Source organism: Haliotis rufescens, unplaced genomic scaffold (genome assembly GCF_023055435.1).
Source record: "Haliotis rufescens isolate VD_foot unplaced genomic scaffold, xgHalRufe1.0.p SCAF_5, whole genome shotgun sequence".
Lineage (NCBI taxonomy): Eukaryota > Metazoa > Mollusca > Gastropoda > Lepetellida > Haliotidae > Haliotis > Haliotis rufescens.
Window position 1 is genome coordinate 36,839,078 of NW_025964223.1, and position 19,417 is coordinate 36,858,494.

At 40.5% G+C, this 19,417-nt stretch overlaps 1 protein-coding gene across 8 annotated transcripts in view; it reads right to left on the reverse strand.

The window, feature by feature from the left end:
* Positions 1 to 9,603: 9,603 nt before the first annotated feature.
* The window catches only part of LOC124118528 (mitogen-activated protein kinase kinase kinase 15-like), a 104,916-nt gene continuing 95,102 nt past the window's right edge, over positions 9,604 to 19,417 (reverse strand). For all 8 annotated transcript variants that reach the window (XM_046480687.2, XM_046480686.2, XM_046480683.2 and 5 more), the window contains 3 exons: positions 16,906 to 16,991; positions 16,450 to 16,526; positions 9,604 to 16,143 (listed from right to left, as the gene is read on the reverse strand). In XM_046480687.2, the coding sequence (XP_046336643.1) occupies positions 16,074 to 16,143; positions 16,450 to 16,526; positions 16,906 to 16,991 (233 nt within the window). In that variant the 3' untranslated portion in view covers positions 9,604 to 16,073. The remainder of the gene's footprint in view (positions 16,144 to 16,449; positions 16,527 to 16,905; positions 16,992 to 19,417) is intronic.

Here is a 19,417-nt window from a genome sequence, read left to right on the forward strand (position 1 = left end):
CCGTTTCTCCCTGTAAATGTTCACATCCGTTCTGCTGCTGCAGTTCGATTAGTTTAGAAAACTTGGAGGTAGCAATATTTTCTTGAGACAAGAATAAAACTGTGTTTAACATTGCTGTTAATTTCTCGTCAGATTTGTCTGCTGCCACCTCCATATGCGCTGCAATTGCTACTATGCCCTTGTTGAGTATAAATCTTGCACCTATGTAGGTGATGTCTTGAGTGGGTACTAGCTCTGATTTTTGGGGATGAACCAGGAATCCTAGATGAGTGAGAAGTTGGATGATACACATTGTGTTTAAACTGATTTGCGATTTGTCCTGATCGGCCGATAGGAAATCGTCTATGTAGCCGTGAGCTTTAGATGTGCGAACCCGATGACGGGATTGGTGATCCTGGTGAATAGCCATGGGGCGATGGATATGCCGAATGGAAGTACCCTGAACTAGTATCTCTTGCCGTTGACAGCAAAGCGTAGGTACCGCCGATGACTTGGATGGATAGATATGTGAAGATACGCTTTTTGGAGATCTATACTTGTCATCCAATCTGCTTGTCTTAAAGAGCTCTTCAACTTCTTTATAGACTCCATCTGAAACTTGGGTGGTCTTTCCAGATATTCTTTGTTCAGAACTTTCAGGTCTATGATAAGTCGCATCTCTGTAGTATTTTTCTTTGGTACCAGGAATACTGGGGAGTAGAAACCGAGAGTGGTGTCTGATTCTTCTAGGATGCTGATAGCTCCTTTTGCAAGAAGTTTTCCTAAGGCCACTTCTGCTGCAATCAATTTCGGTCCTGATAGGTGATATCTGGGTCCGGTAGGATGGATGACTAGCCTTGGTCTTTTTAAGAAGTGAAGTTTGTAGCCTCTTCTTACAACTTCGAGTAACCATGCGTCGTCTGTGATGGCCTCTCAGTTTTCTGCGTACTTCATAAGACGGCCTCCTACTGTACCCGGAGAAGGATGAATGCTGAACTTGGGTAGTCTTGGGTCGATGTCTGTGAGACCGGCTAGCTCGACTGGATCTAAAGTGGTCATGTCTTTGATCTTCTGTAAATCTAAATCGTTGTCCATTGGAATCTTGGTTGAGTCATCTCCGGAGGGGGCCCCTTCCGCGACTGCTTCTTCCTTTGCTAACACCTCTCTGTGAAGTGGGATAATCCTCTTTGGAGTTCCTGTACCTGGGTTGATATGATCTGTACTTCTGCATAGAGGGACGAAAAGAATCCCGGCCAGACTTGACACGTCGACGTCTAGGATTCTGTTGGTGACGAATCTCTGTAGGCCGTCTATGCAAACTGGAGGCTAACGATATGGTGGATTCTTGAAATTTCTGACTGGTAGAAGAGGCAATGGCTTCCTTCACTGATTCCATTCTACCGTTGAACATCTTAGGTGAAGTAATAGACTGTGCCATCAATGAGTTCTTTAACGGTTCTGGTATAGCATGATTAATTTGATGTATTAAGTGTTTTCTTTGCATGGTCAGAAACTGTGCTGACATCCATACCTGTGAAGTTTGTAGTTCCTCCGGCATCCTCAGTATGTGGTCCAATGAAGTGTGTATGAACCGAGCCTCGTGATGTGACATCTCCAAGGGAGCGTCTAATGGTAGATCAGTGGTCTGGTTGTACGAGGGTAAAGATTGGCGAATGCCCGCTGCTAACCAGTTAATGTAAGAGCTGACATTAATCATCTGTTTGTTGATTTTGTCTAAGTACTTGGATTTTGGACATTTCTGTGCGCATCATGGGGTTAGGTTTCTTAACCAACTCATGGTATTCATCATCAATGCTAATCTGTTCTGCAAAGGTATCATCATGAATTTGTACGCATATTTGTTGTACGTAGACCTCAATTTTGAGCTAGCGCCCGTAGTAAAATTCAAAGAATTTTCTTTTTCTTGATAACGTCTTCCATATAGGATGGACGGGGAAGGGTATGGTGTTCTACAGTCTCCCTGCCGGGCTCCTCATACCCTGCACGTTCTAACAAGGGTTTAGTAGTCTTATCCTTTTCTGGTTTTAGTGACGGCATTAACTCATAAAGTTCAGCAACGATGTCTTTAAGAGAATAATTGTTAGGTCTGAATTCATCATCAATAGTAGTGTCCCCATAGCTTGAAAAGTCAGTAAGACCTAAAGACCCGCACCCCCTATTCTGATAGCGCTGGGGGTGAGACGAATGGCTAGAGGTTGCGTAATCCCGACTGCCGGACCTACTAGAAGCTGAGTGGGAGTCACGTGTTCTGTAAGTGGAGGAAGGTGACGTAATCCTTGTCTCGCTTTCTCTGTCCCTTGATCTGGATTTAGATACCGTATGGGAAGGCGAACGCCTAGGTTTTCTATGCTGATATGCACAGTCTATGTCAGATCTTTTGTCATAGGAGCAAGAGGGAGATTGATGTTTATCTCTATGCATTGTCCGTGATTCACGGTGCGCCCTATGATGTTCATGGTAGAGAGATAATCTCTGATACTCTCTGTCTCTATGAATGACTCTCCTATTGTCCTCATAATCTGATTTAACGTAGCCTTGTGTATTTCTGCTGTATGAAGGTGTGCTCTCATAAACAGCTTAAGATCTTTGTCTAAATTCATTATCAACCCTTGATTGGCCATGCCGGGTTTGAGACACAGAATCTTTTAGCTCTGATATTTCTTGAGCCATAGATTGCATTCGATTGCCAATCATAACAGACATTGAATTAGTTAACTTGTCCCTGAACTCATTTAAGTTAAAGGGGTGACGCGGCAGAGGGGGAACGTCGTTTTTACGACGATCGGCCATGCCTAACGCCGCTGGATGTAAGTTAGAGAGATCTTCGAACTCGGTAAAATACATCTGCTCCTTAACTTTGGGTGAGTGGGATGAGGCACAAGGTCTTTTAACCTCATCTTCTCGCGACACTCTCTTGTCACCCACGTGATCAAAAACCTCCGATGGTTTAATCACTATCCTTTTAATAGAAGTAGAAGCTCTAGTACACTTTTTATAGTCCGGATTATTGGCTCATGCCTTGGAGAGCTTATCAATTTTTTTCTTTTGATAGAGGCTCGCAGTAGGTGCATCTAGACTTCTGTGTACAGCTGCTTTCCTTGCAAGCAAGACATCTGGAGTGAGGGTCACCAGGGACTTGGTGTTGGCCACAGCCCGAACAGACGGGATCTCATCCCCCAACACTTCTTATAAACTAATTACTTACGAGATCGTCTGATCTTCTTATACCCCCGTTCTAGTAGAACTGTTCACTGCTTGCAGACTGTGATTCTTGAAGATCAATGTGCTAAGTAGTGTGGAACTCAATCACGTGTACTGATGTGCAACCAAAATATTTTTCCTTGTTGTCATCAGGACACACAGGAAAAGAAGTGACTAGATTCCCGCTTTGCGCATGCGCGGCAGCGTCCATGGCAAGTGATAGGGTTTTCCTCACAACTATGGATATGTTGGCAGTGTAGTGGACGTCTGTTGAAAATTTATAACAAATTACAGTGTGGTTCTCAGCATAAACAGGAATTTATGGCAATGATGTGATAGAGGTGTAGTATTTTGCAAGAATTATGCCGAGTTCAAGAGTAAAGTGTCTGATCTGAAACAACGCTCCTGTATTTATTCTTCCTTGAGAATTCACAGGGTTTTCCCCGTGAATGTGGATGTAGTCTGTCAGTGTTTACATCAACTCAAAACGTTTCATGCAAAACGTCAAAATGTATCGTTCATACAGCACTCGGGACAGATGTTCAGTTTTTCACAGATTGTAAATATCGATCTAATTAAAATCAGATCTGAGAACATCCCATTACTGGTCATGGTCACCAGCCATACTGAAAAAAAGTGAATGAAATGTGGTACGTGTGTAGTTCGTAAATGGGCTCAAGATGTTTGTTCGTTTTGTGCATATGTTAAACTTTGACCTTGTTTTGACCAAGCTGTAAAATTCTCTCAAAGGCATATTGGCTCTGTCAACTTCTCTCTTGAAAGTGGTGACAGACTGAGAGGAAGCTGAACTGGGGCATGTTTCTTCTTTTTCTTTCTCATTTTGATCAATTCATTATATTTTCATGTTTTGTTTTTTAGTTCTCCATAAAAATGCAGGATATGTTTGAATATACGCTGACAGACATGTATATTTTAAGTTGACAAATTAAAGAGAGTTACAGTGCCCATGGCACTATTTTATAAATATTTTAGTCATGGATATACGATATACCTTCTACATACATTCATACAAAATGTCAACTTCATCCATACAGATTTCAGGCCAGGTGAACTAAAATCTTGGAAAGACTTCCGATCGTTTCCCCCCCTAAAAAGTTGAATATATCATATGCATTGCCGCTCAATCCTTTTAGTTATATATATTTTGAGGGGGCATACGGGCGGAAGTCATACCAAAATCCAGTTCACATACTTTTGTATAAAATTGTTAATTAGTGAGTGCTGGACTATTTTGTGTGTGGATAATCTTGATGTGTTGTCTATCGTAGTCTGCTGGCACCTTCTATTTTCACTACATACATTGAAACTTAAAAGTTGACCTGTGAATCTTGGCATGCTTGTTTTTAACTATTAACCTTTGCATAGAATTTGTGCAAAAGTTGCAAGCATGAGGTTAAACGTTTAATAAAAATTCTGAAAGGTCTCGCTGGAATTTGACTGCTGCTACATTTAAAAACTATAATACTCCTTTATATTTGATTTACAAGCTACACTGATAACTATGAACATTTACTGTAGGCCAATGCACCTATACATAGCCTTAGGGAGGGCCATTGAAGTTGTAGGTACTTGTGAGACCTTCATTACACTGTTTAAGGTCATGCTTAATGTTATTGGAGTGATTTTGTCTCTGAGATTGTACTTCAATAACAATCGTTCGAGTAATCTTCACTTTTGATAAAGGTACTTTATGTGAAAGCACAAGATTAGTCTCTCTCTCTCTCTCTCGTAAAAACGAAAATGACATATACTACACATTGGAAGAAGGCCACATCACTGACCTGTGTTTACATGTACTACTGTTTTCATAAGAAGTACGTTTTCATTACACAAATATTCAACTAGGAAATGGGACTGTTCTAAGGTTGTGCCAAAGTTGCCGGTGTTTTTTATAAGTGAGATCAATCGGTGAAAAACTGATCCCCTGCAGCCTGTGCTGGGCGTAACTTAATGGATCAGATGGTGACGGGTCAGGCTCAGTGACTTTCATCAATCACTGGACCGTCTGGTCCAGATTTGGTTATTTACAGGTGGCAGTCTTATTGTTGGAATATTAACTATTGCTTGAATATTGCCGAGTGTGGCGTTAAACAACAAAGAAACCAACACATGAAAGGTAAGAGAGCGAATGTCATGTCCCACTTGTCAAGCATTAGCATCTGTGAGACAGTTCTCTTCTGAAACCACTTGACCAGCTTGACTTGCTTATTCCCACCAATGATGACACCAGAATTTGTTCCATTGTTTCAAATCCCATCTTGAAACTGGTTGCCAAAACAAACATGTAGAGCCATTATTCGGCCAATTTTTAGCTAACCTGACTGAGGTCAAGTAATGTCATGTCATGGCCTGACGGGCACCAGTAGTCCTCGCGAAAACATCTCATACACCACTGAACCAATGAAGCTGAAATTTCACATACTTGTTTCCATCAATGCTGTCACTTGAATTTGTTCAATTGGTTCGACTCCGACATGGCAGCCATATTGAAAACAACTATTTAAAGCCATTACCCGGTCATTATTGTGTACACAGTGTAATTAAGTTTGTCACATTTGAAGTAATAGTGGGATTAAACTATGTTCCGCATTATATAGGACTGATATATTGTATAATGACTAACAATAAACGCTAACTAGGTTTGTATGCAGTCAATTCTTTCTAAATATGCACACATTCCTTCTGACTTTTAGATATTTGAATAAAGATAAAGATTCAGTCAACTTCAGTGTAGGCATGATAAGAGCCTTTCTAAGAGCTTACAATGTGTCTTTGTATCTAAATACTTTCTGCCAAGGCTCCGGTTCCAAATCGAACATTTTGTACCCAATCACACATGGCATCAACGTATAATTCATAGTGAGTGAGTTAGTTGGGTTTAGCGCCGCTTTTAACAGTATTCCAGTTATATCGCGGTGTGTCAGCTTAATGTGTGAGGAAAGCCCGAAGTGATGCAGGTCTCAGACGTTCACCACTTCGGTTAAACCCACGAGCACGGGTGTGGTGCTGACAAACCTAGAAACATAAGTATAATTCATATGTAAAACATGGGAGACATGTATACTTTAGGCATCAATTGAATTTGTTCCCCTGAAATGAAAAGCCACTTCCATATCTAAACATATATACACTGGGGCTTGTACCTACCAAGTGCCTATATATCTTGATATAACAGGTACCCAAAATAAGACCCGTGAAGATCCGGGGTAGAATAGGCCTTCAGCAACCCATGCTTGACGACTTGTCGTAAGATGCGACTAACCGGATCAGGTGGTCAGGCTCGCTGACTTGGTTGATGCACGTCATCGTATCCCAATTGCGTGGATCGATGTTCATGTTGTCAATCACTGGATTTGTCTGGTCCAGACTCGATTATTTACAGACCGTCATATATCTGGAATATTGCTGAGTGCGGCATTAGGCCAGTAAACACAGTGCTGATTTTTGCTCCCGTTTGAGATCAGACAGCGCCACGACACGAAAAGTGAAAAAGTCGGATTACTGTCCTCAATGATCTGGAATGTCCTATCATTGTCTGAACGCAGTCGTATACGTTCGTAACAGAGTCCTGGGGATCAGGAAAGGTCCAGAGAGGTCGCCAAGCTCTCCCGACAGCATGGTGCGTCTTTGTCGGTTAACTGTCCGGTCACTCCCTGATCTCTGTCGGGTCGCATTCGGTCGTTTTTCACCATGTGGAAGATACAGATCGGATCAGATTCGGATTGAGAACGGGAGAATAGGGACGAATTCGGCTGGAAACGTTTCCTGAACAATATCTGATTGTGAATTTCCCGCCACGAATCACAGGATCTTGATCAGACTTTTGACAATTTTTAATCGGGAGTGGTCCTATCAAGGACGGCAGTAAAAATCCTGAATGTGTGACTGAGCCCTTAAACACGAAACAAAACAAACCAATAAATAAGGAAAGAAATTTTATAGTTGAAATAGGAAAAAGATATAATCTAATATCATGTTATTTTAGTTGTTGCTTGTAGCATATATTTAAAATATTTGGTATATTAGCCGTAATTGTTTAGGTATGAAACAGTTTTGTTGAGGCACCGTACGAGATCAACCAATCAGCGATCGCAACATGACGGTTACCTGCGTTTTTATCTTTTTGTATTGTGAACAAAATATTGAAATACAATGTATGACATTTTAAGCGTCAAAGTATGACATCTATGATGAATGTATCCATCATCTGACAACTACATGGTTTGTTTCAAGGCGTCAAAATCGGTTTCCTGATTGTGGTTGCTACAAATGACTGTGAATTCTTGCTATCGGCCGATTACTTCACCACAATTTTGCTGAAATTAAATTTAAAATTTAAAATAAATTGAAAACCAAAAGCCAGATACACATTAGTATAATAGACAGGATCTTGTGTGGATTTTTTGATACTTTAAACGTTTGTGCACGCACGCGGTAGAGTCTTTGCTTTGGAGGGGATCAACACTCATTGTCTTCATGTATACTGAGCACCCATGCACACAGCTGTACCTTTTGTACTGTGCAGTATTTATTTGTGATCTGAATATGGACAATGTACTTCGAAGACAGAGGGTAAGCGTCTATCTACGTGAGAGAAGGACGTTAAAAGTAAACAGAATTGTGTTGTTTGGGTGTTTTTATTCATCTTGTAGATTGACATACAATATTTATACAATCATTGTATTCACACCACTCGTTTTCTAAAAAGGTACTAATGAGTTAAGTAGAATTTTTTTGTGAAAAATTTAAACTGGCCAGTATTATTTGACTAGTCCACGAATATACTTTTGAATTTCCTCGCACTACAAACGTCCTCCCTGAAATTGCCAGTCTAAGGAAGCGGTAGTTTGGCATGTATATTAACGGGAAAAAAGTAACTGTGGTTCATATTAAGTGGTGGAAATGTTACGTTATTTAAAAACGTTGGTCATTTGTCTCAATAGTTTATCATAACAATTTCATTGACAAAACCTCATACCTTGTAACATGATACAGAGCCACGCGCCCTAAAAGAGGGGTGGTGTAACAACTCAATTAACAATGTCAGTATGGAGAGTGACCACCATTTGCCTTGACACAGTCGAGGCAGCAGCGGGGCATTGCAAGACACCAGATGATTGAAAACAGCCAGGATGATGTTGTTCCAAATGTCAACAAAATATTGGCCCAACTGAGTTAGTGTTACAGTCCTGCTGTAGGTGTCTTCAATCTCATCCCAGACATGTTCTATAGGGGAAAGGTCTGAAGAAACAGACGACCATGGCAGTTCAACAATGTTATGCTGCCTCAAAAAGTCTGCTACAACACATGCAACATGTGAGCGGTCATTATCCTTTTGCAACCTGACGTCCCTGCATTTGCACAAAGGGTAGAAGATGATCTCGAACGGATTGTACGTAGTAGGTAATTCAAATTGTCATTAACAAACACACTGAGTAAAGCAAGCGTCCCTAAACCGTTCTCCTGCGCACATGTAGTCTCTTGCCTGACCATCAGAGCTGTCCAGAAACCTGGACTAATCTGTGAACAGCATACTGTGCCAGTCTTGTCTTCTGAAACTCAGATGCTGCCTGACGGCGACATGGAAGCAAAGTAACTCCGGAATTCCAGCCTAGTTCGGCAAGGGTGGAAACTGGACTTTTTAATCTGTTAACACCCTTGCCTCAGGGAAATGGCCTGTAAATGGTCAAGTGTGAACCAGATTGATATAGTGAGCAACAATCCACACCATCTGGGTATGATGACACACAATCACCAAGTCTGACCACCTGATCCATTTGGTTGCCTATTACAACCAGCATAGGTTACAGGAGACCTATTCTATCACAGAATCCCTACAGTGTCTTCCCCTACAATAGGCTGATATTACTGACATGTGCTGAGGCATTACTTCAAATGTGGGAAATTTTCATTACCAGAAAACAAATATGAAACAGGTAAATTAATTTGAACACAGTTTTGTTTACAATCTAAAGCTAAGAAGCTACTTTGTCAGTATAATTTGTGATACAATTTGTGATTATCAGTGTGCAACAGCTATTAGTGGGATTTCCATGAAGTCAATGCAGCTGGAACACTGCAGAATGCAGAAGGACCTGGATGCCAAGGTTTTCTTACACTTCTGAAAAGCCATGAAAATGACAAATACTATCCAAAACACATGAGGATTCCATTTCCATGGATTATTTTATTGAAAGCACCTGCCACGGTGGAGGAGGATGGGAGCCAGGAGGAGCCATTGTAAGTGTCAGTTTATTGGCAACCAAAACAATGAGGCTTTAGCAGACATAGTCAACCCGATAGCAACACATACAAACATGTGTTAACTTGTTAAGTTTCAAAATGTTAGGACCTATGTACATAGATGGCACAACACACAAATCTGTTGAATTGATTTACTGTCAAATGGTCCATAAATCGTGACACACTGAAAAGGCTAAAAGTAAATCCTTTTCTCATCTGATTGGTGTTGTTTGTTGTACTGTAGATAAATAACCTTTGATTTTGATGAATTACATTTTTCAATAATTTCAGAACATATTTTTTATGCCATTGTGTCCATTTCCTACATCTGAGAGATGAGTGCATGACTCTTTGCAAAATCAGCAATAATGCTATTTCACAGTTCATTGTTTTCCAGAAACATCACACACTGCATATTTCCTCTAGTGAGATGTGGTTCCTATGGAAAAGGTGACATTATTCTTCCCTCTTTGCATAACAAAGCAGCCTCTACAGTAAATAGGAAGAAAATGCAAGCATTCAAATCATACTGAAATAGGCCCCATTTCAGCAAGTGATGAAGTTCTATGAAGTTCTATGAAGTTCACCATTTCTTTGACATAACCTACTGTAGCCAAAGAATCATTGTCACCAACGTTGATGCATTAGCCAAATGATGGCAAACATAACACATGTTTGAAAGAGTAAATTTACTCCAACATTACTGCAAAAGGCTTGACTATTGTCATTCAACATAATTGAAGGGTCACACTAAAATCATTTATTGAGTCTGAATTAACACTTCATGATTGGTTCCAATTCTTACAATTTGAAAGCTAGTGAAAAGGGCACTGTAGCTCACCTGGATATGTAGTCAACAGCTAAAATTGTCGAAGATAGACACTTATTGAAAATCAGATTTGAACCTCTTAAACAGATTGATGTTTTCTCATTGGTGGAAACAAGCATGTGAAGTTTCACCTTCATTCGTCCAGTGGTTCTGAGGAAATAATGTTTACAATGAATGAATGCTTTTTCATAGAAACATAAATACCATCACAGCCTTATTAAAATGGTTTACAATGAAGGAAATACATTTGGAGAGAATTTAAGAACATGTTCAAAATGTTGCAAAAACCCCGAACATGTGTTGAGCCCACCTTCTAATGATACATATATACCACATATTATTACATTTGGAACAAAAATGGAAGTGTGATGGCTGTAAGAAGTTTAGTGTTTAGTATGATCGCTGTGCAAAGGTCTTAATGAGGGTTAAAAAAAAAAAATATATTGGATAAAAATGAACACATATGGTGAGCCCTACTACTAACTACAGTACACATATACTTTCATTACATTACATTTTAACAATAATGTTTTTCAACACGTAATGGCCATATATATTTTCTTCAATATGGCTACTGTGAAAATTGGGTGTGTGATCATCGGTGGGAAGTACTATATGACATTTAGCTTCTGTGGTTCAGTGGCTTCTGATGAGAAGATGTTTATGACACACAGGCCACCACATAAGCTCACTTGACTTTCATTCAGGTGAACAACAAGTTTAAGATGTCTGATAAAATATGCACAAATACTGCCTGGCTAAAAGTCGCATAATGTCTGTTTGGGTAAAGTGATGTGAATAAAATACCATTACTTGTACAATGCACAAATAAGAAGGTCAGTGCTTATTAGTAAAATATACTCCAGTAAAATAATCAACTCACAATAAATTATCACAATATATTTTCATCTTGCTTTGATCAAGTAAATCGCATAACAAAGATAAATAGTAACAAATCTGTTCAGCAAGTGCTTACTGCCTGAAAGCTGACACAGAGGTGTGGAATCCCCTGAACTAAACCAAATCAGTATGTACAAGAGCAGCCGACACTGCAGGTTCCTCAATGTATTTGACTTTCACTATGTGACATCAAATAATCTATGCCAGCTCTACATGCATGTAGCAGAGTGAGTGAGTGAATTGGGTTTAACACCCCTTTGAACAGTATTCCAGGTATATCACGGGGTGTCAGCTTATTGGTGGAGGACAGGTCAAAGTGATGCAGGTCTTAGACATTTACCACTTTGGTGAAACCCACGAGCTTGGGTATGGTGCTGACACACCTAGAAACATATGGTAATCGAGGTGAACCAGGATTCGAACCCACAATCATAGGTTTCTGGCATGCCCCAATGAGGTAACTCAACACTGCCACCCATGCTCCCTGCATGAAGTAGACATGGCACGGCATTCCTATACAAATCTCTTGTTACCACACTGCTAGTGCAATGCAAACCACACAAGCATTTATACAAAATGGCTATAAGGTTTTTATGAAAAGCTATTACAAAGAAATAAAAGTCCAGTCCTAAAACAAACCAGCTTGATTGATTTAAATATAACAATGGCACAAAATTTCGCATAAGAAAACGTAGAACTTTTTGGATAACAACGTCTGGTTTATTGCATATAATGATGTTTTGCAGTTGATTCTTCCACCGTTATCAAGCTGGAGTGACTACAACCAAGTGAAACGTGCAATAAACCAGAAGTCCTTATCCATAAAGTTGTACGATTTCTTATTTACTCACCAACTTCTAGAATGACAATCAAACAAAACAATTTCACATATGTTAAGAAATGCTTCATTCCATATAGTCTAACAAAAGCATCAAAATTGTGCCAAGGAGCTGCATGTCCAATTAACTGGCATACACCTGTACACTTCAGGGCCACATGAAGCCTAGGCTGGTTGTGACTAGTTTGTATAAAACCATGCTCCAGCAACAACAGACCTATTACACACGGTGCAGTGTATAATTTCTGGCATCACTACGAATTGGGTAAAAAATGACTGGCTTGGGCAGATGCTGCTGGGTGCTGCAACCTATCAGGACCAACATCCAAAGCAAGTTTTAGAGAGCAACAACATAAGAGAGAACTAACACTGAGTACACAGTATCTTACTTCAAAGATGAAGACCAATCTTCTCCCTACCAATAACTTGCATATCTGCCTCTCCGATGTCAGTGTTAGGCAACACCAAAACTCCAATTCATTCAGCAAAGAAACATTCTTCAAAATAGTATACCTCACAAAATGAATACTGGTACAATTTTTTTTCACAACAATTTTTTTTGTCAACAACTGAATAGACAAATTGCATTGATGTTCATATGTACACACATTATTCCTCTATAGGTTTAACATAAAGGAGACAAGAGGCACTTTAGATGAATAACCAACACTTCCTTCATAATCCAAATACCATCTTCTCCAAGAAGGGAGATAACTGACTGTAAAAGTCCAGTTTCCAAACTAGGCTGGAATTTCTAAGCTCGATTGTAGCGCCACCAGTGGCTATTACGAGCTATGTCCCTTTTATGTCCCCCCTACTGCCCATTCAGATTCCATCTCTAATGTCACATGTATTTGCTTCAACTAAAATGGCGGCACCTAGTGAAGACGATCTGATCCTTAATCAAGATCTACATTGTTATAAAATGTGTCTTACTTTGCGAGGTGCATCAAATCATGTGAGCACCTTGATTAAAAACATATTTTTTGGGGGAAAGTTGACAATGCACATGCTTTGCAAATCCTGCAATCAACCGAAATCTGCAATGCGATTTTGATTGGACTATGCATTGACACGTTACTGCAGCCAAAAGATAGCTCTATATTTCCAGCTTAGTTCGGCAAGGATGGAAACTGGAGTTTTATAGTCAGTGAACTCCCTTGCCTTGAGAAGATGTCCAAACACAGAGGTGGGTTTATCTTGGCTTTCTACCTTATACAAATTAAACAACAATGTCACTTGGTGTCAAAAAAGGAGGAAAAAGACTAACATCAACAGTCAACTTCCATTAAAAGTGTTACACAAAGCATCATCATGGTTATCGAGAGTTGCCAATCTTTAACTGAAATTCTCACACTGCATCAAGCAGCATCACCAGTAGTAGCCTTACACTAAGCAGGTCAAGAACTGTTCTCAGTTCGGCCAGTGATATCCTATCTTACAGTATCTCAACATACATCCAATACATTTCAGTGCTGAAACTAAACTGATTACCCTTCATAAAACTTGTACCAGGGGAATTCATATAAACCTTTCATACTGTCAGGAAATGGCAGGATATACAACTGATGGACAAACAGGACATACATAAGGTATAAAGTCGCAGAAATAACTGTATTAGAGAAACCTTGCAAACAGTGTACCTAGCAATGTTGTTGATGATACTCACCTCATGGCAATATTGAAACCTGTACTTCAATGTGATCATATAAATCATGTAAGCTTCAACATATATTACACTTACCCCTTTCTTTAAACAAATCACTGGTCATAAATGTAGGAGGTTGAAATGAGCTGATATATGAAATATGTATTACATGGTGCCCCTAGCAAGTGGGGCTGGGGTGAATGGGGGGCATCAGAGACAGTGGCCACTCATCACAGCGAGCATTGTACATGAAAACAACTGATCCTTTGATACACCTTTCCATCTGAGAAAGATCAAAACCTGAGCGTACAGATGGGGCATCTTTGATGATGTAAGTTTACAGCAGCAAGGCTTTCTAATTGGGCACACCATGTCTCACGTGTCTTATTGACAAGGCATCTCAGTCAGAGGATTTATGGGAAAATAGAGTTGATGGGGTCAACTTGGATGCAACAAGCCTTCTTGAGACAGAAAAAACTCTTTAATACTATGATAATACTTCATTCCATGAAGTATATTTGCTTAAAACATTGGGTGAAAGATGTCTCATACACACATATATCTAGTCTTAGTTTGCTTAACCCAGTAATGTGAGTATCCCTTGTCCCATCTGAAGGTGCTGTCTGAGACCTATTGAAATGGTAGCAAGTTTGAAGTCAACAGTTGTGACATGAGGCATTATCTGCAGCAATTACAAAGCAATGTGTACAGGCAAACAATAAGTCTGGAGTGAAAACATTACTGAAGTACTAGGTTGTCAGCATCAGCCAAGGACCAGCATCATGCTGTCCCCACTCTGGCCTCTTCTAGTTACGAGTGAAATCTTGAAACACACCTGAGTCTTCATCGACATGAGTATCATCTGTAGGTGGGATAAGCAGAGCTATTTATAGGCCTCCATGTGGCAATGTGTAGAATGATTACAATATATTTACCATGAAAGGTATCAGCTGCATTTCACAAAGCAGGATCAGTTTGTTAATGATGGCAAGTGTCAGCGTCACATGTTGGCGTACACAGAAATGCAAACAATACAAATGTACATGTTAAGTAATGTAACATGGACGACACAAACTGGTATCCATCAACAAAAACAAACTCTGCCCTGCACTCAGTAGTCCAAAACATGGGGCTTGTCATAAACTGTCAACTTTCAAGGTGCTTTGTCTAATATATGCACAAGATAGCGAGAGTCACACACACATGCTGAAGTACTGCAATATTGGCCTAGAGATTTGTAGGACACTCATAAATAACATAACTGCTAATCTTTGACTGGAAAGACTGGCATCAGACACATCATGAGGCAAAGCACCAGCACCACATGCTACTGAACACAGGGCTAATAATGCTGACTCAAACATAACAAAACTTCAAAATAAACCTTTGAGTTATCTGCCCTTATGTCTGTTTCAGGAGCTCGATCAGGTGAGTTGACGGCATCGAGGGAGAACTGACATTTGATGGGACATCCAGCATGGTGAAATGTGTTCCTTACTACAATTACAGCACTTTAGTACTGAGCCTGAACTGGCTGGTTAGTTAGTCATGGGACTGTTCTGACAGTGTAATGATGTAGTATACTGACTGCCCACACCAATGTCCGGTCACAGAGGTCCCCTGAAGCTGGGTTGGCAGCTGCCTTCGGTGAGTTGACAAAGAGGTAGTGGCTGGTTCGCACTGACAGTTGGATACTGGTGACTTCTATGTGATGTGATGGATGTTATGACAGGGCACTGTAGAAATGACTTCTGTTTGTTTTTTCTATTTCCAACATGTACAACACACTGGCAGTGGTAATCATTGTTGGAAGTACACAAATATTCTCCCAGAAAAACCAGCCAGGAAACAAAGTTGTCCATGTCAGGTTAATGCTGTCCTCAATAGCCAGATGCACTCAGAGAAACCGTTATATGCATCATAACCTGCTTCAACCAGCAACAATTCGGCCAACAATGTGTAGAAATAAAAACAGTTCACAGGAAAACAATTAAGAGTACCAGTTACACAAAACTGCTCTTATGGCTGCAAAAAGCCCAAAGAAATACGATATGGTATTGATTGCTGCAGGTTTTGCAGCACGAGTCTCAGTCTCCCTTATTACATTTGGTTGCACGAGACTGTTAGCACAGAGAACCTTCCTTTTATTATGGACTTATTGTAGTGGAGTGTGACCAGTCTGGCTGAATGTCCGCCTTGTGGAAGAAGCTGTCGTGCAAGGATGGCCTTGCACCTGGGGGACATGACAGGTGGAACATTGTTGTCCACCATGATGCCATCCCAGCTTGACGGCTGGTGCAGGGATGAAGTACAACAACTGGAGTGTAGGAGTGAGGTGATGAACTGTGCAGGGATGACGGTATGTACAGCTGATCACAACCTCTCTGTCACTGTCACCTGGGTGCACGTTGCTGGGCTCGGTGGGTCAGGAGAGCTCGCCATAGTCGACACAAAACACCACCTCTATAAAAAACCATTGCACATACTGATTGAAAACTATTTTAGGCAATTTGATTTCAGATACATGAAAATCTGGAGACTCTGTGAGACCACACCCTCAAAACAGTGGCCCTGACAAACCTACAACTCTGCACACACAGGGACCCCTAGCTTAGACCCAAGGGGTATGTGGTGGTGAACTCTCTTCCCCTTAAATACAGTAAGCTTCAATGTACATAGCCTTTGAATATTACTCTTGTTACTATGCGAGCCCAGAGTGTTCAGAATAAGAAAACAGAATGTAGAATGTGTGTTCTACAAGCAACCTACTTGAGTTGAAGGCGAGTGAGGTCTTCTTTGGTGGCAAGCTCCAGCAGGTCTGGCAGAGTGTACTCCTCCTGGCACACCTGAAGCACATACAAGGATAGTCACTTTTTCTAACTCAACTTTCAAATGGTTCACACAATTCTTTTTTCCATATAAATAACAAAAGTTAAAAAGGAAAATCTGCTAACAGGACACCGTTGCCAATATGTTGAATTTTGAACAAAGTTTCATCCAAAAATATATTATATTTTCTCATTTATGCAAATATTGCCAAACCTGATTTCATGAAAATGCCAAAAAAAAATTCAAAAGAAAGGCTGTTCACAGCAAGAGGTCCCAGCAGGTTGATTAATGTGCCATGTGAAACACAGAACGATTGCCTAGAGATGGAGCTTGGGAAAATAAATGATCATAGACTGCTGGCTGGACATGCTAAACCAGTCCGATGTAAGAACAGACCTTGTGTATGGTGTCCTGGTCAAAGTGCCGGTCAGACAGCCAGGACACTAGGTCCGAGTCAGGGATCACCTGAATCTCCGGGACACCTTCAACACAATGTCATACAAAAAACAAGCTGAGTACTTGGATATGTTGTGAAACTTCATTACCTCTAACTCCATTATCTCCATATAGTGTTAAGGACAATGTCACGTGGTCCTGTCAGAAGCATTATCTCCATATAGAGGTAAGAATAATGTCACATTGTGTCACATGGTCCTGTCAGAGATTATCTCCATATAGAGGTAAGAACAATGTCACATTGTGTCACATGGTCCTGTCAGAAGCATTATCTCCATATAGAGGTAAGAATAATGTCACATTGTGTCACGTGGTCCTGTCAGAAGCATTATCTCCATATAGAGGTAAGAATAATGTCACATTGTGTCACGTGGTCCTGTCAGAAGCATTATCTCCATATAGAGGTAAGAATAATGTCACATTGTGTCACATGGTCCTGTCAGAGATTATCTCCATATAGAGGTAAGAACAATGTCACATTGTGTCACGTGGTCCTGTCAGAAGCATTATCTCCATATAGAGGTAAGAACAATGTCACATTGTGTCACATGCTCTTGTCAGAAGCATTATCTCAATATAGAGGTAAGAACAATGTCACATTGTGTCACGTGGTCCTGTCAGAAGCATTATCTCCATATAGAGGTAAGAACAATGTCACATTGTGTCACGTGGTCTTGTCAGAAGCATTATCTCGATATAGAGGTGAGGACAATGTCACGTGGTCCTGTCAGAAGCATTATCTCCATATAGAGGCAAGAACAATGTCACATTGTGTCACGTGGTCTTGTCAGAAGCATTATCTCAATATAGAGGTAAGAACAATGTCACATTGTGTCACGTGGTCCTGTCAGAAGCATTATCTCCATATAGAGGTAAGAACAATGTCACATTGTGTCACGTGGTCTTGTCAGAAGCATTATCTCGATATAGAGGTGAGGACAATGTCACGTGGTCCTGTCAGAAGCATTATCTCCATATAGAGGCAAGAACAATGTCACATTGTGTCACGTGGTCTTGTCAGAAGCATTATCTCAATATAGAGGTAAGAACAATGTCACATTGTGTCACGTGGTCCTGTCAGAAGCATTATCTCCATATAGAGGTAAGAACAATGTCACATTGTGTCACGTGGTCTTGTCAGAAGCATTATCTAGATATAGAGGTAAGAACAATGTCACATTGTGTCACGTGGTCCGATCAGAAGCATTATCTAGATAAAGAGGTAAGAACAATGTCACATTGTGTCACGTGGTCCTGCCAGAAGCATTATCTCTATATAGAGGTAAGAACAATGTCACATTGTGTCACATGGTCTTGTCAGAAGCATTATGTCGATATAGAGGTGAGGACAATGTCACATTGTGTCACATGGTCCTGTCACAAGAATTATCTCGATATAGAGGTGAGGACAATGTCACATTGTGTCACGTGGTCCTGTCAGAAGAATTATCTCCTTATAGAGGTGAGGACAATGTCACGTTGTCCTGTCAGAAGCATTATCGCCATATAGTGTTAAGGACAATGTCACATTGTGTCACATGGTCCTGTCAGAAGTATTATCTCCATATAGAGGTGAGGACAATGTCACATTGTGTCACGTGGTCCTGTCAGAACCATTATCTCCATATAGAGGTAAGAACAATGAGACATTGTGTCACATGGTCCTGTCAGAGATTATCTCCATATAGAGGTGAGGACAATGTCACATTGTGTCACGTGGTCATGTCAGAAGCATTATCTCAATATAGAGGTAAGAACAATGTCACATTGTGTCAGGTGGTCCTGTTAGAAGCCTTATCTCCATATAGAGGTAAGAATAATGTCACATTGTGTCACGTGGTCCTGTCAGAAGCATTATCTCCATATAGAGGAAAGAACAATGTCACATTATGTCACAAAGTCCTGTCAGAAGCATTATCTCCATATAGTGTTGAGGACAATGTCACGTTGTGTCACATGGTCCTGTCAGAAGCCTTATCTAGACATAGAGGTGAGGACAATGTCACATTGTGTCACGTGGTCCTGTCAGAAGCATTATCGCCATATAATGTTAAGGACAATGTCAGAAGCATTATCTCCATATAGAGGTGAGGACAATGTCACATTGTGTCACGTGGTCCTGTCAGAAGCCTTATCTCCATATAGAGGTGAGGACAATGTCACATTGTGTTACATGGTCCTGTCAGAAGCCTTATCTCGATATAGAGGTAAGAGTGAGTGAGTGAGTGAGTGAGTATGGTTTTACGCCGTTTTTAGCATTATTCCAGCAATATCACGGCGGGGGACACCAGAAATTTGGCTTCACACATTGTACCCATGTCGGGAATCGAACCCAGGTCTTCGGCGTGACGAGTGAACGCTTTAACCACTAGGCTACCCGACCGCCCCTATAGAGGTAAAAACAATGTCACATTGTGTAACCTGGTCTTGTCAGAAGCATTATCTCGATATA